General features: G+C 49.5%; 2 protein-coding genes across 11 annotated transcripts in view; one reads left to right on the plus strand and one right to left on the minus strand.

Annotated features, from left to right (window-relative positions):
* The window catches only part of PSD2 (pleckstrin and Sec7 domain containing 2), an 89,190-nt gene extending 78,286 nt beyond the window's left edge, over nucleotides 1–10,904 (plus strand). For all 7 annotated transcript variants that reach the window (XM_052816570.1, XM_052816573.1, XM_052816571.1 and 4 more), the window contains 4 exons: nucleotides 4,995–5,152; nucleotides 6,221–6,365; nucleotides 7,433–7,576; nucleotides 9,161–10,904. In XM_052816570.1, coding sequence (XP_052672530.1) covers nucleotides 4,995–5,152; nucleotides 6,221–6,365; nucleotides 7,433–7,576; nucleotides 9,161–9,367 — 654 coding nt within the window. In that variant the 3' untranslated portion in view covers nucleotides 9,368–10,904. The remainder of the gene's footprint in view (nucleotides 1–4,994; nucleotides 5,153–6,220; nucleotides 6,366–7,432; nucleotides 7,577–9,160) is intronic.
* A 3,863-nt stretch (nucleotides 10,905–14,767) lies between these two features.
* Nucleotides 14,768–22,294, minus strand: part of NRG2 (neuregulin 2) — a 172,723-nt gene continuing 165,196 nt past the window's right edge. For all 4 annotated transcript variants that reach the window (XM_052816412.1, XM_052816410.1, XM_052816409.1 and 1 more), the window contains 3 exons: nucleotides 21,540–21,667; nucleotides 18,673–18,897; nucleotides 14,768–17,242 (listed from right to left, as the gene is read on the minus strand). In XM_052816412.1, coding sequence (XP_052672372.1) covers nucleotides 16,585–17,242; nucleotides 18,673–18,897; nucleotides 21,540–21,667 — 1,011 coding nt within the window. In that variant the 3' untranslated portion in view covers nucleotides 14,768–16,584. The remainder of the gene's footprint in view (nucleotides 17,243–18,672; nucleotides 18,898–21,539; nucleotides 21,668–22,294) is intronic.

A 22,294-nucleotide genomic window follows, 5' to 3' on the forward strand; every position in this document is an offset into this window, starting at 1 on the left:
TGTAATTAGCAGGAGGGACTGGAATTGCCAAGGGTGCCCCAAGGAAGTAGCATTTGGAACAATAACAAAAATTAACCTGAGGAATGCTTGGGCAAAGGATTTGGGCAAAGAGGGGTTTCTTAGTCATGAGCTGCTGCCAGACTGTATATGGTCCTCTTCAGAGGATTCCTTGGGCTGGGCTTGGCTGTAGACAGTGTCTATCATTAGGCTTGCAGAGACCGGACAGAAGGATGAGACCACAAAGTCAAAGTCCTTGCCCTGCCACTTCCAAATATTCCCAGCACCACAACAGAGAGTGGATAAACATCCATCTGCCCTGTCAATTCTTAGTGCAATTTCTTGCCTATGGGGCGGTTTGCAGAACAAGAGAGTTGCACAATACAGGAAGGAAATGGTGTGCAGCCTCCCAAGCTGTCAGTGGAAGATGCCTGCAGATAAACATAAGGTAGAAGCTGGCTTGAGCACAAATCACTGGGAAAAGATTTTCTGATGTGAAGATAGAGGAGAAAGTACCTGCTTCCAGACTCACCTGATGCCACGGAGCACAGGTTCAGCCTGTTCCAGTTTTTTGCTCAGACCAAACCAAGGATCTAGGCTTTAATAGGAAATTCCCCTAAGTTTAATAGGAAACTCTTCTCAATTTGGTTTTGGGGAGCAAGTTGAGTAGACATAAGAGTGAGAGAGTGAGGGAAGGAGGTGGGAAGGAAGCCCTGGGGAGGTAGGTGTGTAGAAAGGAGGAATGGCCAGATACAGAGAGAGGTGGACTTAAGATAGGCAGAAGAATGGGTAGGTGGGTGGACAGGTAGAAGTCAGTCTGTTAGAAGCAATTCAGGCAGCAGCCATAAACCTGCTGATGTAGAGATGTCACATGTCATTGACTCGCCAGTGTTAATTGCTGGATTAGCGTGTTCTAGCATAGTCTGCTGAAGCAATTGCTTGATCCCCTAAAGGGATGCAGCACAGTCTTGAGGAAGAAATGCAGGTTTGGGAGCAGGGCACACCTCTCCTGTGCTCTAATCTGCACTGGGCATTGACTCACTCCATGGCCTTTGGCAATTTACTTCACCTCTGTGAAATGGGGATAATAACCCTTAATCACCACACATAGAGGGGTGTTGAGAGGAATGATGGAGAGCTATAAAGCATGCAATGCTTTTATATGGAAGTACTGGAAAGGGTGCAGGTCTTCCCACAGGGTCTGCCCTTGCAGCCCCCAACCACGAAGGAGTTCTCAGCACAGCCCTGAGCCATGGATGCTGTGCCATGCAGGCAGGCCCTTGCCGTGGTAGTGCTACTTGGAGCGCCAAGTTCATGACCAGACTGAAAAGGGCGCAGTGGTTACTTTCCCTCATTAAATGGTTTCTTTAGGCTGGTAGATGTGAGCTGAAGAAAAGGAAAAAGAGGAAAACCCACTCACAAGCCAGAGCATGAGAAATCTCTGTAGCTCCATGTCCATATTCACATCACTGCTCAGGGCTGGTGCTGAGTCCAGAGGAGAGGGCAGCAGGACCAATACACTGGACTCTCTCACCCCATCCAGGTGCCCTATGAAGGCAGGCCCAAGAGATCGATGCCTTTTCTTGAAAAAACAAGCTTTGAGCTGGGGAGCTCATTTCAATTGTGGATCTCCCACCTCCCACTCACAGAAGTGGGCGGTAGGGGAGAGCTGGCATCAGAAGAGTGAACCAAAGACACCACGGAGCACTGCCATGGCAGAAACTAAGCCCAGACAAGGGGGTGGTTGTGCATGTTTAAGCAGAGCCTTTGTGCGGGCAGGAGAGGCACATGAACGGGGAGTCTGTCTACACCATCAACGTTAAAAACTGAAAGTGAATGAAATTAATTTAGAGGGATTCTGAAACAAAACGTCCACACTTGGGCTCAATTCCTGCAGAAGATAGCCCCAAAACAGACCCTGAAAATTGCTGACCCCCACCACCCTACACCTGGAGAATCGAGGGAAAAATAAACATGTCACCATTCTAGGGCTGGGGCCTAAGTGTAACTGGAAGGGTGTGGCATAGCATACCTTGCCCATTTCCCAGTGACAAGTACCTGTGTGAACAGTGCAGGACACATGAGACAAAAATTCAACAGCCCTGTGATACCAAATTAACCCCTTTGCAAGGAAATGTATGGCAGGATAACACCATGAAAAAAGTGAGAGTGAAGTTAGCAGTACTATAGCATGGACTAACCATTGCCTGAAGTTCCTCCAAATATGATACTGCTTTTGTTTTAGTATAAATGAGTTTCATTGAGATTTAAACCAGAATTCCTTCACTGAAAGCGTTTGTGTTACTATTATGTTTTTGGACACATCTCTTCCTCAGCAGCAGTTTATGTACACACTTAAACTTACATCAAAGCTCAGAAAGGGAGTGAGGCAAAATGTAGAGAAGCTGCTGGAAGCTTTGTAGCAGAGCTGACATGCTTTGCTGAAGGGCAATGGGATTATTCTCCAGGGGAAGGCTACGCAGTGTAGCCTACATTACGGTGTAAGTGCTGGGCACTGTGACAGCTCCAGCCATGTGTGCGTGGCATCATGCAGCCTTGGAGCTGTTTGTGGAGGCTGCCTGTTTAAGAGCACCTAGAGGTGTCCCAGTATCGGCAGCAGTACATATCGTCGTGACTACTGCAGCACAGGCATTAAAATGAACTTCCTGGCAGAGCCAGCCCATGCAGAAGTGAGCCTCCAGCACCATGCACTCCTGCAAACACAGCCTGTTTCCACGAGCAGGGAGGCAGAAGGTAGAGAGAACCTGCTTGATTGAACCTTACGCTGATTTACTGAGCCCAGTGTTAGAAAAAGAAGATTTGCTTTTCCTTACAGCTACATTGATGCCTGTGAGCCTGAAATCAGTAGGGGCAATATACGATGATACCATTCAAGGCGAAGATCTGCATTAATCAAACCGGTTTGCAGCCATGGCAGTTTCTCCTTGTCACGTGCCATTAAGCCTAGCTATTTGCACAGTATTTTCAGAAAACTTATCTTGAAATAAGAGATCGTGGGCATCACAGCCAGATTTATTCAGATCCAAAGAGCTTCAGCCTTGAAAAACATCCAGAATTGGAAGTCTCTACAATGTGTGACGCCTGAGTGGCAATGTCTTCCTCAAGCAACTATTTCTCTCCAAGTGGGGTAACGTATTAGGTCCTCATAAGGCAAAGCACATGTTTTTCTTTGTTAAAAGGCTAACAGCCCATTCCACTGCCTACTGAAATCCCCACTGTGGAAAGGTCATCTATACTGCCCTGCGGTGTAGCCCATCTGAATGTCATCCTGAACGCAGGGTCCCTGCAGCATCCACCCCTTCCTCTCCTGGAAAGCCAGGGCTTTTCTCTGGGGTTCACCCTTAAGAAGGAAGTTGCATGAGCCAGGAGCCCATGCCAGACATTTCTGGGCTCTGGGCCCCATAGCATTTCTTTTGCACAAGGCCAAGTATCACATGCTGGTGAACACAGTATGGCAACCACTCTCCCAGATGGGATGATTGCTTCAAAAAAGGAGGGAAGGAAACGCTTCAGAAGCTTATTTCCCATCAGGAGCAAGGGTCTGGCTGACCCACATCTATGGGCTGGGGAGTGCTGGCCCCTGGGCTCTGAAGAGTAACAGAGGGGAGACCTTTCTGACCTTACACCAGAGAACAGCCTTACTGACCAGGGTTAGCAACCAGGAGACTGTAGCAGCATTCAGGCTTTTCCCTGAATGGCTGGATTTGTACCACCAGGACAGAGGAAAAAAACATCTTTTTGCAAATTTGCACAACAGACCAAGCTCTAGCTTAAAAGCTAAGGAAGGGCTGGCAGACATAGACCACCACCATTGGACAGAGCTGCCCCTGTGCTGACAGCCAAGGACAGTCAAGGAAATCAAAACATAAGGGCAAATTAGTCCTGTAGGTTTGCACTGTAATCAGCAGGGCAAGAGAGGCCCTTCCAGGGACACCCTGTCTTGACATGGCATCTAACACGGTCAGGGGTGGTGGGGTGGTGGTTTGTTTTAGCCAGGGCCAGGTTTTCTTATATCCACCTATCTATGTGTGCATGTATCTATCCATCTGTCCATCCTTCCATCCCACCACCTGGCTGGACCAGCTGTTGAGCTGGCAAGGCTGCAGAGTGGGAGGGAGGGTATCACTTTAACTGGCTGGGAGCTCAGTCACTGGGAAAGCAAAGGGTAAACACAGGACTGATTGAATTCCTTTTTTTCCTAAAAAGTGCTGTGCCAAGATCATCCTTTTAGAATCCCATGTTTGGCATTTTCTATCTGTTTATAAAATATATACATATATAGTTATTGCTACATTCCCTACTTGTGTGAAATTGTCCTTCATTGGAGAAAGTAAAGCAGGAATACAGGGAATGCTGCTGCAATTTGCACGTGCCAGTCTAATGAATTACATGAGAGACCATGCCAAAGGGGCAAACATACTAATGAGAGACCAAGCATGGTTCAGGTGGGCCACACTCAGTCTGACAACTGCCCAGCTAGACTCACACCTGCACAGAGATGTACTGGCTGCAGGAATGCTGCTGTTCCAGGGCTGCCCGAGACGGTGCAAAACCTGAGCCCAGATCCTCCACCACACAAAGCTGCAGCACCAAGGCAGGTGCTCACTAATACCTGCCAATGACTGGGAGTTGCATCCCGGCTTGAGCTCTGTGCTCTGGGTGAAGTTCTGCAGAAACCTGGCCCTGTCTTGTGCCTTCCCCCAAAGCCCCAGGCTTGTGCCGTGTTAGAGATAACTATTGATAATTACATTTAAAACTTTCATCTCCTTCTTCACATCTTCCCAGTGAACTTAATGATGGAAGAAGTTGCCAGATGTTAATTATTATCATTATCAGCTCCTAGCATTTACTGTACAAAGCAGTGCTTTTCCTGGTCTCAGCACTCTGTGATTATAGCACAGAGACAAAGGCAGGTTCATTAAAGTAGCCCGCAAATGTTAGTGTTGTCATTATCCAATTAACGTTCCTCTTCACAGGATGAATATAAACCTGACAAAGACCTCTCTGAAGTGGATCTGAAAAATGCCATCCGTGTGCACCACGCCTTAGCCACGAAAGCCTCTGACTACAGCAAGAAGTCCAATGTGCTCAAGCTGAAGACAGCTGACTGGAGAGTCTTCCTCTTCCAGGCCCCGTAAGTACCAGCTCTTCCCACAGACCCTGGACCGGCAGCCTGGCCTCCAGCCACCGCCAGACTCCCTCCAACCTGGCCAGATCAACACACACATTAGGGGAAAAATCTGGGGGGAAAGGAAGGTGCTGAGCAGGAGGGTTAAGGGTGAGGCTGTGCAAAGGACTTGGTCACGGGGTCAGTTTCTACCTGTCACTCTTGGTAGCTGTGTGTCAGTCCTGGAGGTCCTTTCTCATCTGTCACCAAGGTGGGCTGGAATGTAAAGGGCTGAGTAAAGGGCTCACATTACTAACTTCTATTGTCAGTCTGTGGAAGGAAGAAAATCTATGTGGTACATTGAACTAGGGAGCTGATGGTTCCTCTCGTCAGCTTTTGATGGCGAAACTGTCTAAAGCTCATTAAAGAAGTCTCTCCAGCCAGGCTAGATCTTCTTTCTTCCTCAGTCCATTGCAGAGGAAAGTTGCTCTGCTAGTAAGTGTCATGTGTCATCACCAAGAGTCATCTTCTGTCTGATGTTTTCCTTGTTTCCTGCTGAGATAGGTGACATTGTCTGTAAGTTGGGCTGGGGTACTAACATCAAGCTAAAGCTTGACATCTGAATTTGTGCAGTGAAAGCCCACTTGAAAGCTGGGGGAAGCAGTGCCTGAACAGATCTGATGAGGGACCCTGGGCAGTGTCCCATGAATGACACAAATGAGGGATCCACCCTGCTCTGTGGGACCTCTGTTGTTTGCCTCCCACTCTCCAAAGAGCAGGATATCCTTGGCCCTTTTCACCATGCTACCTCTCCCCAGCTCCTCAGGGAATGCAATCAGAGCTGATGAGGAAGGCAGGACTGCCAGGGCTTCAAGAGGCAGACAACAGCCTTGAAATCATTAGGGCACTGTAAAGGAGCCAATTAGGCCAGGGTTTTCCTCTGTTCACAACTCAGGGTGGCCCAGAAATGGCTTCAAAGCAAGGCCACTGATGGGTCTCCTGAGAGTGGGTGGCTCCAGGGCTGTTCTGAGCTGGCTGGTCCTGGGTCAGGAGAATTTACAGACATCCTCTCTCTTCTCCCTTCCTCCATAACAGAAGTAAGGAAGAAATGCTCTCCTGGATCCTGCGAATCAACCTTGTTGCTGCCATTTTCTCTGCCCCAGCCTTCCCAGCTGCAATCTGCTCCATGAAGAAGTTCTGCCGCCCGCTCTTGCCCTCGTCCATGACCAAGCTGTGCCAGGTAACATGTGAGAGATGGAGGGGCGCCCAGCACTCAGCCAGCCCTTCAGCATGCAGCTCAGGCTGAGCCCATCTGCAGCTCCCCCAGCTCCTGCCTGATAGACGCATTCAGGTGCTCAGGGCAGGAACAGGGGAGTGGAGTGGGCAACTTGGACAGACCGTAGGATGATTGTCTGGCCAATGCTTCCTTTGCAGTGGCTATAAAGCAACCTTATGCACACATACCTCCCTGTATGGCTGTTGATTCTGGCTTGCTTATTGCTCTTTGCCCATCACATCCCAGCACCTTTCTGTTGCTGGAGTTGAAACAGCTGGTGCTACTGAGCACAACAGCTGGCAACAGCCCTGGTTTATTTTATAATCTGGCACTCAGAAGTGGCACCCTGTTGTTTCTCAAGCCGAAAAGCCACAGACAAAGGGGGAGTCTGAGTCTCAGTGGGGAAGGTTTTCTGGAAGCAAGGGGGCACGGTGCACCAGTCCATGGCTGCCTAAGGCTCAGTTAACCAAGAGCAATGGGCAGCTGCCACCCAAAGAGTAGCTTTTGTTTGCACTGTCCAGGGAAAGCCCAACATGCCTTAGCACTTCCAGAAAGTAGGGACGCATTGCTACTGGCCCCCAGCAAAGGGAAGGACAGCCTGAAATGTCAGGGCAGACATACAGCTCCTATCTGCTGAACCAGATGTGGCCAGATGTCACCTTTCTCAGAGCCCAGGTGGGGAGGGTACTTTTACCTCAAAAAAAGAGCAGGATGACCAGCTCTTGGGACACTTCTGGTTCTGCCTGGTTGTTAAAGGATGCAGAGCATTTTGTGTTTATGATGCTGAAGAAGCCCAGGTGCCAGAGAAACCCACTCTTGGCACTTGCAATACATGGGTTTTAATCTTACTCAAATACCTGTTGTTCAGCTGCTCCTTATCAGACGAATTTGCAAATGTACTGCACACCTTTGTCTCCAGCACAGTAGCTAAGCTTACATCTTTGTGGAGACAGATCCCAGATCAACAGATAGGCGGTGCACTTGGGTGTTGCACTCCTACGTTTTAATACCTGACATACTTCTCTCGGCAGGAGGAACAGCTGAGGTCTCATGAAAATAAAATGAAGCAGATTGCAGACGAATTAGCAGAGCATAAATTACATCCTGTAGAGAAGAGCCTCAAGTCAAAAGAGGCTGAGGAATACAGACTCAAAGAACATTACCTAATATTTGAGGTAAAGGAACTTTCATCTTTTCTGTGATAAATGATACCTTGGTTGATTGAGGAGAACTAAGAACTCCAGAGTGGATGCTGTGAGCCTGGGAGAGTGTGAAAGTAGAGACAAGGAAGAGGGTTCACAAGCTGGATGGGTGTCTTGGGGCGGCAGCAAGCCTCACTGTTTTGCACTGAAGCTAAAAAAAGAAATAACAGACATTTCCTCCCCTCTGTGATTTCTAACCAGAGGAGGGGAAAACTGATGAGAGAAATAAAATCTTCCTTTACTGTGCTGAAACTTGACATTTCCTCAGGTCCTAAGTAAGGAAGTGGTTCAGTTCTTGGTGTGCATCAGTCTTTTTCAGCAACAATAATAAAAAGCTGAAGGAATCCCTGGGAGAATTAATCTTGTTTTGCTGCAACCTTTTCTGTAAATAAAGCCAAAACCAGCATTACAGCTGATTACAGACTCTTTGAGGATGCGTGTAGCTAAGTTTAAACTTTCTGCAAAGTCTAAGAAGCATTTAGTTGTGGGAGAAATTGGATATTTTGTTCCAGTGAGAGTCGAACAGAAAGTGTGATTCCTGCCACATAGGTGTCAGTGGGAAGGGACTGATGGAGGCCTCTACTCCTGCTGGAAGCAGGAGCTTGGATTATTCCCACTATTAGCCCAGGCTGGGTGTGTTATTTTGTGGCACAGTCAGAAATCTCCAAGGATGGAAATGTCCCACCTCCTTCCGCATACCAGGGCTGCACCACCCTTTTGTGTAACACCCAGCCTGACTCTCCAAAGCCACAGTTTCTGGCTGCTGGTTCCCTTGCCTTTGTACCAACCCTTCAAATAGTTGCTTGCTGCTGCCTCCTGTTTTCCAGACAACTTGTTTGGCATGCCTGCAGAGAAGTCTCCATCTAAGCGTTTTCTTTAGGCTGCCTTTTCAGTCTGCAAGGAGAAGTTGGCACTTCCAGAGCATAATTCATCTCATCTGTCTTATGAGATGTGCTCTAGAAATGCTTGTTTCTCTGTGCTGACAAAGAAGTGAGTATAGGCTGCCTCTGAGATGTTAGGGGAAAGGACGAGTATTACCCAAATCCATAAAAAGAGGTCCCATGTAGCCTTGGAATAAAGGTGCCAGGCAGAGAGAAGATGCCTCCCTTTATGCTGTGCTCTGTGAGGAGCAATGGGGGCACAACTCAGCAATAACAAGTGAATCACTGGATGGAAACAATGGCAAGCAGAAGTATTTGAATCAATCGATGGGAACTCCTAAGTCAGGAAAGAGCAGATCTGTTGGTCTGGTTTCACCTCCAGTATCTGCCTTATACAATCAGAGTGGCACTCAAGATCCATAACAGCAACTGGAGAGTGTTGCACAACCCTGCCCTTTCTCCTCAACCCTTTCAATGATGGGTTGATAAGTCTTTGCAGGCTTTGTGTAGACCAGGCATTGTGCTGTGGTTAAACAGTACTTGTTGGGTGTGATTAGTGGGATCCTGACGATATAGGATGGGTTTTCCTGCATGATGCAGATGCATTGCCTCTGCTTTTCATGCGTGCCATGGCCTGTCCCTGTTCCCAGGCTCTCTGTTCCCTCTTTCCCTGCAGAAGAGCCGCTATGAGACATACATCAACCTGCTGTGCATGAAGATAAAAGTCGGGACAGATGACCTAGAGAGAATTGAAACCAGTTTCTTCAAGGTGGAAGCTGATGACATTGCTTTGCGGAAGACACATTCAAGCCCTTCCTTGAGCCAAGGGCACATGTCCATCAGCTGTAAGGTGGAAAAGGACATTTTAGAGCAGAACACTTAACAAGGAATGCGTGCACAGCGGGGATGAACCAGCGATGCTTTGCGCTCCTGGACTAGATCGATGAGCACAATTTTACCTAGGAAATTACGTGAGCAAAACCATAGACTTGTACAACATGGTGATTGCTCTAGTGAAAGAAATCAAAGAAGCTTTAGTTGACACTCTCTGGCAACGCTCTGGCATTTCAGAATCATAGACATGCCATCTCTTCTTCATCCCCAACAGCACCAGTGGCTTTTCTTTCCCTCCTACCGCAGCCTGTACAACAAAGGGATATGCTGGTTCTCCAAGGGCCAGGTTGCTCTTTTCTCCACTAGCCCTCTCTCTCCTCCTCCTTCTCTTCCTGGAGTCCCCACTGGTTCATGTCCACAGTTCCTGGCAGTGCAGGAAACCTAGCCGAGATTACAGTCTGTGGCACCACCAGCACTCCCAGAGAAGGGCACAGAGTGGCAGGGAGCATGTCCCTCCCCCAAGAGGAGCACCGTTCAGCACATCGTGATGGGATGGGTGTCATGAGCTAGTCACCGACCGAACGAGAGACATCTTCAGCACAGCATGTGGGAATGTCATCTGCCCATGGCAGGAGAGGCCTGAAGTGCCCTCTGTCACCTTATCCTTTTTTTATATATATATACATATGAATATATATAAATAAATATATATATATAAGGAAACTTTAATGTAGGTTTTTAACCTCAGTGTGCAAGGGAAGGCAAGCTGCCTGGGGAAGACACTAGGGACCATGGAGGGTCTGACCAGCCCACCAGGATGTTTTAAAAATTGCAGTAGCCTATGTATCTTTTTTTTGTTCTTCCTTGTTTTATTCAAATGGAAAGCCCACCTGGCTTTGCTGTGAAACATCGCTCTCCTGTACCTGCTTGTTCAGACAAACTGGCCAAGTGGCTGCTTATTTAGCATCCATGGTGTCCGCCACTTTGGCTTTGAGGCGCAACTGGAGCCGTGCTTCAGATCCAGCTGAACCTTTGTGTGCAGGAGCAATTCCACCTGCCCATCAATGTTGTACTTCCTCCATTTTGCAATGCACATGCTATACTCTTTTAAGCGGGGAATTGTGTTTCTGTTCCTTTCTGCTGTCTGTGGTCCAACTATTTACTGTTGTGCTAGAAGTGATTCCTCTGCATTTCAATGCCATGACTGTCCTCCCACACTTTATTTATTTATTTCACTGTTTGGTTTGGTCCTTTATCTCAAATTGCTTTTCTTTCTGCTAGATGCATTCACAGTAATCAAGTTCCAGTTTTGAAGGATCTTGTAGCTGCTAATTACAGTCATTTATTGTTTATATTTTGCAGCATTTTTTAAACAAAGAAAATAAGATTTATTTGGACCTTCAGCATTTGACAGCCTATGGACTACTGTTTTCCATGATGGTTCATGACACTAAAAACCTCTGCCCAACTTTGTCACCTCTTCTTTTATCTGTTTCTTTGTACAGTTTGATAGTTCATTTGAAATGATGCACTAAGGATCATGTAAAAAAGAATAACAATAAAGCTGAATCTGTTGGTAAAGAGAATTGGTCTGAAGTACAGTTCCACCATGTGCTGGACTGGTCCCAGACTTCATGGCACTAGATGGCCAGGCTGACACAGATGTCCATCAGTGCCTGCTGCATGAAAGGGAGGTTCCTATGGACACACAGCACCAGAAAATTGCAATGCCTTTCCATGAGTGGGGTACCAGCCCACCCATCCTCCTGGGTGCTGAAAGCACTGGCCTGCCCGTGCTTTGGATGGTTAGCTCACCCGTGGGGCAGCTGTGGACAGATGGGCTGCTTTGGGAACGCATCCAGGTAACTCTTCCCTCGGTCTGGTGCATCCCAGGTCTGTCTGTCCACATGCACCCTAGAGGTTTATGGGAGGAGAAAGATACCAACATCTGCATTGGTGGTTGGAGATGTTCTGGGACCTGTTCCCATGGCTACATTGAGTGTCATGGCTGTTTCTCCAAGGCATCCTGTGCTTTGCTGTGCCAGGTACTGTACAGATATCCCTTGCACTGAAGACCTCCAAGATGATGTTACTCACATGAAGCGTCTGGTGCCCAGACTCACAGAGGGGAAGCCTGGGCGAAAGCCAGGCCCGACTCTTGCTCTCCAAAATCCCAGGTAATATTATGTACCTCAGCCTGTCCTTTCTGACCATGCCCTCCAGCAGGCAGTGACATCTCCGGTGTGTTTGAGGAAGCCACCAAGAGCAGCTCAGTCCCCCATTTTGAAGGTGCCAGTCTGCCATCCTCGGTTGGGAGTAAGTTGCAGGGAAAAGCAGGATCTTGAAAGTCTCCTCTGGGCACCAGGAAAGGGCCTCAGAGCCATGAGACTCACCACCCAATGGATGTGGAATGGGGTAGCATCCAGCATTAAACAGCCCTTGGCAAGACAGCTACGAGGGTTAAACTTGCGCTTATTGACAACCGGCAGTTTGCCCTGATGTGCAAGTAGTGATCTGGGTGCATATGCATGTGCAGATGTGGTGAGCATTTTACCTACAAGAGGGCACTGAGAAGACCCATAAATGCCTTGTTTGACCAACCCACAGCCTCAGCTTGTGACCAGGAGGAAAATGCTTTTTTAATCCCTCTTTCCCTGCCTGGAGACGAAGGACTCAGACACCCACCACTAAGAGAGAAGAGCAGCATCTCAGAGGAATTAAACAGCCACAGCTTTTTCTCCTCCTGGAGGTACCCAAACGTACTTTCTGGCACAGCCCCAGTCCGTGCCAGGCCCTCCAGCAGGCAGCATGGCTGCTTGGGGTCTCAGACAGCATCCCCTGACAGTGCTGGTTCAGCCTGGCCTTCCTGCCAGGTCCCTTTTTCTGGACACAACCTGACACCATATTCATTCTAGAGAGACTTTTTTGGGGGTGGAGGCTTTGCAATCCCAAAGCCAGGATCCTGCTCCTCTCCTGCTTGCATCACCCCATCTGTGTCAGCGGAACAATTCCCTCTCCTCTGGGAAGGGCAGCAAAGGCATCATACATGCGGAGCAGAGCTGGCAGGATGGTTTGGTGGCTCCCCCCACCTGTGAAAACTGCTATAAAATATTTACAGCCAAACCCTAGGAATACACATGGCTGGAAATGAGGGGTCTAAAAATAAACCAGCCAGGGAAAAAGGAGAGAGATATAGGCTTCCTTCAGAGGCAGTTGGAGAGAAAATTGAAGTAGTGTAACTGCCTCCAAATATAGAACACAATTATGGGAATCAAGGGGCATGTTGAACAAGAAATCACCACGAGAAATCATGAGGCTGCCACAGCTCAGAGCTAGCGGTGTCTCAGCAGATACAGAGCATCACAGTTCCGTGCAAACCATGGAGCAGTAAAACATCCCCCTGCACAGGGCAGCACTCGGCAAACCTGCAGCTCCTTTCCGAGGGACCCAGAGAGCAGACTGCGATGCTAATGCCTGGTGTGAAACAGCTGCACACCCCGAGCACACCCCAAGGTTTGGCCACACCATTGCTTTGCACCCCAGCCCAGAACGCAGCAGCAGGAGGCCCAAGAGCTGCAGCCGCCTTGTAATGCAGATGCTGCTGTCCCAGCCCTGGGTGGACTTCTCCATGAACAGAGCTCACCAGCTCACAGATGCTGAGGACAGACAGGCAGGGACATGGGGTTGTTTTGGGAATCCAAAGGCCCCCCCATCTCTCTTCTATGATGTGGCTGGTTTCCCCAAGGATCCTCACCCTCTGTGACCTCCCACGTGTGTCCTTTCCAGGGGGTCAGGTGCTTCCTACCCATTCCTGTCCATCTCACCACACTCCAGAAGCTCCTGGAAGAGATAAGTTGGGGGACCAAAGGCAATGGGGAGTCGCAGCCTGTCCCAAGAGTAGCAGGAAGCTGGAGAGCTGCACGGTACTGCTGCTTTCATCCAGCAAGGCTTGGGGCTGTGCAGAAGTGGGACACGATGTGTCCAGAGGTTACATGGCAAATGTCACCCAAATCAGCACTTGACCCTACTGCCTTTATCCCCAGTCCTAGACATCTAAGACCTCCTTTACACATTGCTGTTGGGTCACATGGGCCCCGTGGCAGGAGGACAGGATCCTTTAGCCTTTAACCTTCTGGGAAATCAGTGTTGAGATGCCTTTATTCAGGGTGAAGTGCTGAGCCCTCTCTCTGGCTGGATTCCCCACAGCACGTGCAATGGATGTTAGGGGTGGCCTGTGACCCAGTCAGGTCAGCTCCAAGGCAATGGGCATCCTGGGGGTGTTGGAGCAGAAGGAGCCCAGGCTGTGGGTGTGCTTAGCCTGGCCTTCAGCATGGGCATCATTGTGAGGACCAGGGACTTCTCTCATGGCTTTGTGCATTCCTATGGGGTTGACTCAGACCAGTGTGTAGCAGATCCCTCTCCTAATAGGTGAGCTCAGCTGGGACTTTTGGGCACCTGTTCATCTCACTGAGCAGGAACAAAGGAGTGTGGTCTGAGCTGGACTGAGCCACAGGTCCAACCTCAGGAACTGTGCTTCCTGTGAATACGCCATATTCTCTGTGATTCCCCTACATGGGGGCTAGCCAGAGACACAGACTTGCCATGGGAGAGCTGAAGAAGAGACCTGTTTTGTGGGTAGGCAGATGTTGCATGGTGGCACAGCACTTGCAGAATTGGACCCAACACATCTCCACTCTACTGCAAAAGTCACTGAAATTGGTGCCAGCATGTGAAGTATGTGCCTTGCATCTTGGCCCTTCTTGGCACAACAGAAAGCTTCCACAGGTGGGATGAAGGGGGATCTCCCGGTCTCCAGGTGGAGAAGAAATGGCATCCCCCCAGGAGACATGTGGGTAGCATCCACTCACCTCAGTGAGCCTCCACTCCTGAGCCCTGCCGTGAAGGTCAAATGTCCATGCCAGGTAGAAAAACACCCACCTCTGGGCCTCTAAAGGCAGAAAGATGTTTACAGGACCAAAGCATCTCTCATATGAGGAGAGGCTGAGAGAGCTGGGACTGTTCAGCCTGGGGAAGAGAAGGCTCAGGGGGATTTTATCCATGTGTATAAATACCTGATGGGAGGCAATGAAGAAGAGGGAGCCAGACTCTTCTCAGTAGTGCCCCGTGACAGGACAAGAGGCAATGGGCACAAATTAAAAAATAGGAAATTCAGTCTGAACACAAGAAGACACTTTTTTGCTTTGAGGGTGACCAAGCACTGGCAGAGTTTGCTCAAAGACGTTGTGGTGTCGCCATCCCTGGAGGTATTCAAAACCTGACTGGGCACGGTCCTGGGCAACTGGCTCGGGGTGAGCTGGTTGAGCAGGGGAGTTGGACCAGATGACCTCCAGAAGTCTCTTCCAACCTCAACCAGTCTGATTTTGTGTATGGTACCTGTCACAGCTGCCCATTTACCCCCAAATTGCCTGAGATTAATGCAGCCCACAGCTTGTTATTTCTTATTTTATTTATAATATAAAAAATGTTCAAGTGTTAAACAGTCGAGAGTTCTGACATTCAGACAATCCAGAGCAAACTTTGACAATCATCTTATGACAAATTAGCAGAGTTTTCTATCTGACCCCATCATGGGTGAGGAATAGAGGGTTTAGTTACTTTATTGCTAAAAGTTAAATGAAATACACTGTCAATTGTTGTATTATCTTCTCAGTCACAGCTTCACCATGCATCCAATCTACAGTATCTGAAATGCAAAGGACATGCAGAAGTAAAAATACAAAAAGAAAAAGTCAGGCTACAATGTAAACAGGTTTGCTGCAGAGAACTGAGGAGAGAGGGGCACTTCCACAGGGGATGCTCTGCCGCCTGGACACGCAGGACTGTCTCTTTGCGCCACAGAGCCAATGGCCAGAGCTGCTCCGAGTTCGGAAACATGACGTCCATCATCGATGGCAAGATGTGACGGTAACAACTGTCTGTCTTTACAATATATGGCACGGCGGTACAGAAGAATCTGCTCGCTGGGCTGCCCCACGCAGGGCCCTTCCCAGCCAATGCCGGGGCAACAAGCGGAGCCAAAAGCGCTTGGGCTCCTGCCAAACCCCAGGGCAGCACGGCCGGCAGCTGCCTGGCACGGCGTCCAGGGCAAGCCGTGGCCGTGCTGCGCCCCGGGGCTGCCCTCTGGGCGTCCTCCCGGAACCGCCTGAACCGTGGCCGAGCACGGCACGCAGGACAACACAGCCCCGGCAGCCCTACGGCACCATGGCACGCACCACCACGGCCAACACCGCACCGCAGCAACACCGCTCCATCAAGGGGACGCCGCGGCCAGCACGGCACCAGTATGGCAACGCAGCCACAGGGCACCGCAGCTGAATGGAGACTGCCCTGCTGGGCCCACCGTGCAGTGCCGTCTGCCTGCCAGGGCTGGCTTCAGTGAACTGGATTCAACCGTACGTAACGGGGTATTGTTTCACCACGTTCATATGGGTGTCTGCCTTGTTTGACTACAAACCTGTGCCAACCCAACTTCAGACCCACAGGTGAAATGGCCAAAGGTTGAGAGCTATATTGTAAGGGCTGCTGCTGCACGATTTCATTTTCTCTTCCTACCTGTGTGGCAAAAGAAACATTATTTCTGCATTTCAGTACGATGCTGTTGGGTTTCTTTTTCTCCTGATTTAAGCAGAAATACAAGTATTTTACAGGGCAAGACAGATCCCCATTAGACATGATAATGGAAATGCTCCCACTCATGTTCTTGATGTGTGTTTAAACGATACCTTAAAGAATAAGATCATTAATAGCAGGGTACAGGGCAAAGTGACAAGGCTGTTTTCTTCCAACGGAAGAGCGCCCTTGTGACAGGTTGTCTCCCAAACAAAAATCTATGATCTTAAAAATGCTACTGAAACAGAATCCTCGGCATGAATCCCAGCACTAGCATACAGCAAAAGGCACCACGATAGTTTTGTTTTCTATTTTTAAGTAGTCAAAAATTGGCCCACTTTTTTTTTAACTTTATTGTTTGTTTTCTTTTCTTCTTTTTTTTTTTTTTTACTTTTTTTTTCTCGGAAGCTGTAAATCAAGACATTACATATAAATAGAGATTCCCTATAAAAAAGTCATTGTCGTTAGCTATTATAAGACAACTTTGCTAAAATGAAAATAAAACATTTTATTTGTTATATTTTTCCCTCTTTTATATAAAATAAAAATATTTATTTTTGTTTTGTTTTGTCTTGTCTCCCTCCTCAGCCTCCTCCATGCGGGTTACGTCTGCGGGCGCGTGAGTCTGGGAGGCGCCTAGAGAGGATCTGGGTCCGGTTTGGGCGTCGTGTGTGCCAGGCTGCTGCGCCCGCTCTCCCCGTGAGCGCTGTGTCTGCTGCAGGAGTAGTGAGTCCGGCTGTCGCCTGGCCGATGGAGCGGGGGCGACTCTGTGTGCGTCGCCTCATTGTTCTGAGTGCTTAGGAATGGGGTGCTCTCGGCCACCAGCTCCTCGTCAGACTCGCTGTAAGAGGCGCTGCTCAAGGAGAAGGAGTCCCGGACGGCTCTGGCTCTGTGAGGGATGTGCCCGTTCAGTTTGGATTTTTTCCACCGCCTGTTGCTGCTGGCTGTTTTCTTTGGCTGCTCTAGCGCTGTGACGTACTCCTGCGTCGTCTCGTACTCGTCATCCTCCGTGATGCGGAAGGGGCTGGAGGGCAGGCTCCCCATGCTGTCATTTAGGTAGGTCTTCCTTTGGTAGTAGCTGTCGTACCTCTGCGTGTCCTGGAAGGGGAGCTGGTACCGCCGCAGGAGGGGCTGCTGTTCCTCCACACGGAAGCTGATGGGGGCCGCCGGCGGCAGGGAGACGGCATGCGCCGAGTTGGGGGAGGTGATCTCAAAGGTGGGCACTTGTGCAGCCATCGAGTAGTGGAAGTCGACAGGCGACAGGCGTGCTGGTGTGGTCAGGGCCGACACGTACCTGAAAAAAGCAACACCTCCGTTTGGACACCAAACAACCCCAAAAACCTCCAGCTGCACCCGCGCTCTGCTGAACACCTGATGCAGGGACCCACGAGGCCTCCAGTACACCTGGTTCTGGAGCTCGGCATCTCCTGAGGAACCAGGAGGAGGGACCTTGCACCGCTGTGCCGAGGGACGATGAGCCGCTGGGCTTCAGTGGGCACTTGGGCACCATGCACTGTGCATCCCAGGACTGCCTCACCCGACGGACTCGGCGTGCAATTCCCACCCTGCATCGCTGCAAACCTTGCAGCGTTTCCCAGCAGGCTGAGTCAAGACTTCCCTGCCTCTCATCTGCCTGCCAACTGCTTTCTGTTCCCTCTGGAGCTGCCAGGCTTGTCGCCAAGGAAAGTCCCCAAAATGCCCTCCCCCTGCTCAGGCCACAGATGAGGAAAGCCTGGGCATTGCTTCCTCTGACTTAGCAAAAGTCTTCCATCTCAAAAAGGCATCTACCACTTTCATCTTCTCTAGTAACAACATCAGTGTGGCAACGCAGGTCTGGTCTAGCGCCTCTCCAAACAGCCCTTCATCCAGCATGACCTCTTTCTGAGAAGCAGATTTCATTTCCTCTCCATAGTGCCAATTGGTGTCTCTGCTCATTTCAGGCTGCCTGGCTCACCCAGTGACTTTTTACCCATGTCTCTTGTGAAGTATGAGACATCTGTACGAGCTGGGTCAGCCTGTCTGAATGGACCAGGGACAGGAATGAGAGAGCAGGAGATGCTGCCTTACTCCTCTGCCCCATGGACGAGTCCCACTGCCTTGAAGGATAACTGCCCCAAAGCGGCCACATGGCCGCCCACAGCTACACACAAAGGGCTGGAGCAAGGGTGGAGATGTGCTTCTGCACCACAAGGAACCACACTCGGGAAGAGGATGACTGTTGCTGCCTCTTACTGGCTGATGGTGTCTTAGCTCTGCAGCTGTGTTCCCCCGAAGGCTGGGTCATACAGAGCCCTGTCTCAAGGCTGTGCCCACATACAGCACCCCTGCTCACCAGGCCATCCAGGACTATGCTGAGGATGCACATCTTTACCCCATATACCTGAAGGCCAGAACCTGCCTGAGCTGCCAGCTGACCGAGCTGCCCAGGGTGTTCTCTCAGCCAGTTTTTCTTCACCAGTTGCTGACTGTTTCCACTCCTCTCATCCCTGTGCTCCAAACCTATGCTGCCACCAGGTAAGCAGAGTGTAGTGCTTGCTGCTGCGCCTACCAGAGTGGCCTCTTGGGGTAGTGGCTTGCTCTGGTAGGACCAGAGCTGGAGTTTCTCCAGTACTACCACAGGACTGCTGCTCTAGGACTGGGCAGAGGCAAACATTTTTGTGTCCAGCACAGAGGGCATGGCTCGCCTCTGCTCTGCCAGGGCGGCACCAAGCAGTGGGCTCTGACCTCTCGCTGTGCGGTGAGTCCCGCAGAGAATCCACTGAGTCACGATACTGCGTCATGGGCCTCCGTGAGTCCTCGATGCAGAAGGCGGCCCCGCGGCGAGCCCGTGCCTCCACACACGCAGGGCTGTTGCATTTACTGGTTCCCACCGAGGACAGCATTATCCCAGACTGGGAATCTGAAGTCAGACTCTCCGTCCGCTCCAAGCTCCAGGTGTGGCTTTCATGTCTGTGGAGCAAACCCCATATGGACAGTGAGCAAGGAATCCCCACCAACGTCTTCTCCAAAGAGCTGCATGTAGGCACAGTTCACACTCTGCTCTGCACTGGCATTCCCTTTCTCTCTCACTAGGATACATCTGGCCAGGGATGCCCAGCTTCCCAACCCTGGCTTTGATTTGCCTTTCTTTGCAACTTCTTAGAGATATGATTAGAGGGTAAAGAAAGGCAAGCCAGTGTATTTATCACACCACCTCCTGACGGCTGGGACAGCCTCTGGAGGGAGGCCAGGGCAATTCTGCTTTGTGCTTGCAAAGTGTTCTGGGTGTGGAGCAACGCACTGGCCGTGCCAAGGCAAGCCCGCAAAGGATCTTCAAATGTGCCATCTGCATTGCCAAGTGACAGCCCCTTCAGAAATGCTACCAGAAAGGAGCCAGAAAAAAACCCACTCAAAATTACTTCATCATCAGCAGAGAAAAGCATACCAAAGGTAGATCTAGATGTTCAGTTTCCACCGGTTTATAAAAGATTTTGGCAGCAAAACACTTTCAAAGTGCTAGACAAAAACTATGATATGTTGGCAAGACCTTGCTGAGCACTTGGAGCTCCACCTGCCCTAGTCTTGGTGCAAAGGCAGCATCCCGCAAGGACTCACCAGGGATGCATGGGGCCATGCACACACTGGGGGCCCACCCACACCATGGCCACCAGGCTGACCCCTCTCCAGAGCAGAAATATGTGATCCATTAGAGCAACAGCTCTGAAGTCCCAAACTGCACCAGATGGAGCTGTGCCAGCAGAGGATTTTGGGTGGGGGTTTGAAGAGGAGAGCAAGCCTCATTAAGACTTCCCAAGAACTTGTTAATTATCGATGGCTCCAGGGCACACGCTCGGCTGCAACCACCACACTCATTTATAACTTCAAACAGCGTCCTCATTAGAGGTGCTGATCAAGTAAAATGGAGCCTGATTATGCCAGTAGTTTGCCTCTGGCATGACTTCAAGAAACACCTGCTCACTGTACTTGACTCAGGAAGATTAGGTGGCAGGTAGCCAGGATCAGAGGCTATGCAAGCTAGGTGCCGCCCCAGAGCTGTCATGTGTTAATGCTGCCCTCCAGACACACCTTTGCATCTTCAGGAGGTGCCCAGAGATGGCCCCAGGGTCCCAGGACTTTGTGAGCATGGAAGGCCAGCAAGGTGCAGCTCTGCAGGTACAGGAGCCTCTGTGCGCCTGGCTCAAGCTTGCACAGTCCTAGCCAGGGTTGGGCTGCAGCGTACAAATTGAAAAAAACCTGGAAAACCATCTAGCTCACCGGAGGTAGGATTTCCCAGGACAAAGGCAGTCAGTTCCAGCCCAGCAAGTCATTCTTGGCTCCCTCTCTACTTGTTGGAGGTCTAGCCAGAGGAGTCTGGGGAGGAATTAACCTGAAAACCTAAGTTCAATATCTGAAGTTGATCTGATGCATTGTACACCGAGAGTACTTGCTCATCCTTGATGAATGCCTGAACCCTGAAGAAACGTGCCAGGAGCCATCTTTGAGATTTAGCTGAAAGGATTCATTGATTCCTGGACGAATGGAGACAAACACATTGGGCTAATGAAGTAAATAAGCCAGGACATCTTTTGCTTTACAAAGTCATTGCAATGATGTGATCTATACATCATTGACAGGCTGCAGATATGTGCCCCCTGAACCTTGCAGTCACTTTTCAAAGGCAAGTGTTCTCCTAGGGAAACACCATCACTTACTGGAAGAAGCACAAGAGCTATGTAAGAGGAAGAACCTGAACATCCAAACTCAAAACAGCACAGGACTTTCTCCAGAGCATTTGAAGGACTTTTCTGGACATCATAAAATTAGGGAAGCTCCATCTGTAATTTAAATGCTCTCAAAAACTGTGAGAACTTCAGTTTCTGAGCCATGCTGCTCTTCCCCCCAATGGCTATTTTGAAATGTAAAAAAAATTATGCCTCATCCTGTGTAGCAAGAATTATTGGTACTTTCCTGCTAGCCCCAGTTTTCCTGAGAGGTTCAAAAAGAATTCCAGTGAAAGAGGTGCCACCACCTCAGAGGCTAAGATTCTAACACAACTTTCTGGACTGTGATAAATTGCACAGGAGTGTTTTTTCTGGTGAAAAACTGTGACTCCCAAGCCAGACCCTAACTTTGAGGAACTGGCCAAAACATTTTGTGATATTTTGTGTACATTGCCTTCCACAAGGCAAATACATTCTAAATATATCAAGCATGAAATGAATAACCTGTGTGTGCTTAATGAATTATTGCAGGTGTCCAGTGTGGTTGTAAACACAACTTGCAAAACCTTTCCAAGATGCATCCTCCTGTTTGTGTCTGTGCGAAGCATGAAAGCACAACTTCATTTCCTCCTAGTTTCCAGCTATGTCAGCGCTGCAGGTTTCTGCTGGCACCTCGCTGCAGGTCAAGGTTCACACCTTTCCACACCTCTCACTAACTAGCTGTGCCAGCAAAGACCCGCAGTGTCGACATGGCCTGTATGCCAGTGTAGTACCAAACATCAAGTAAAAACAGAAAGGGAGGTGAAAGGAAAACCTTTTACTGGCTTTGAGTCTCACAGCATCCTAAGGCAAGCAGCAGGAGAAAGTTCAGGGGAAAATGGTATACATCACCTCTGGCTGGATGTTGGAGTGGCTGTGGAGCAGTGATGAGACGGGGAGCAGGAGTGACTTCCCGAAAAAGTTGTCTCTGTTTCCCTTCGGATCACATGCTCAGTGGCAGAAACATTCTTAGAAATATACTGTAAAATATGAAGAATCACACAGATCAGCCACCAGCTTGCCAATGCTGCCACAGCCAAATTCAGCTGTCTTGATTATTTCCAGTGAAACCAGATGAGGACTGAGTGAATTCAGCAGCTCCGCACCCCACAGAAAGAGACAAGGAGGCTGGAGGCTCTTCTCTGCCCCTGCACTTTGAACACTGGAGAAGGGCCATGGCAAAAGGGACTGCAGGAGGGTATGAAGAGCCAACGGGTTCCCCCGAGGACAGTAGTGCCATGTGTAGCTACTGAGCAGAAAAACCTCTCTGCTCACAGGAGGTTATACACCCACCACAGTACCAGCAAAAAAACCACATGAGATCTGCGAGAGATATGAGTCCTACAGAAACACCAGATGTAATCCAAATATTTATGCTGAGATATTCCTTCGTCTAACAACAAGCACTACTTTTCACAGGGACACTAACTCTTCGGGGGAGTCAGTACTTTGGGGCCAGAGGGCTGTGGTTCTTAGAAATTCCCTTTCCCTCTTCCTTCATGGCTGGGATTCAACCTAGCTAAATTTTAACAACCAAAGGGTGACCCAGCAGAGCTTGTAACTGATTCATTGTACTCATTTCCACCAGTACTTTTCATTTGGCTCTG

This window comes from Harpia harpyja, chromosome 20 (genome assembly GCF_026419915.1).
Source record: "Harpia harpyja isolate bHarHar1 chromosome 20, bHarHar1 primary haplotype, whole genome shotgun sequence".
Classification (NCBI taxonomy): Eukaryota; Metazoa; Chordata; class Aves; order Accipitriformes; family Accipitridae; genus Harpia; species Harpia harpyja.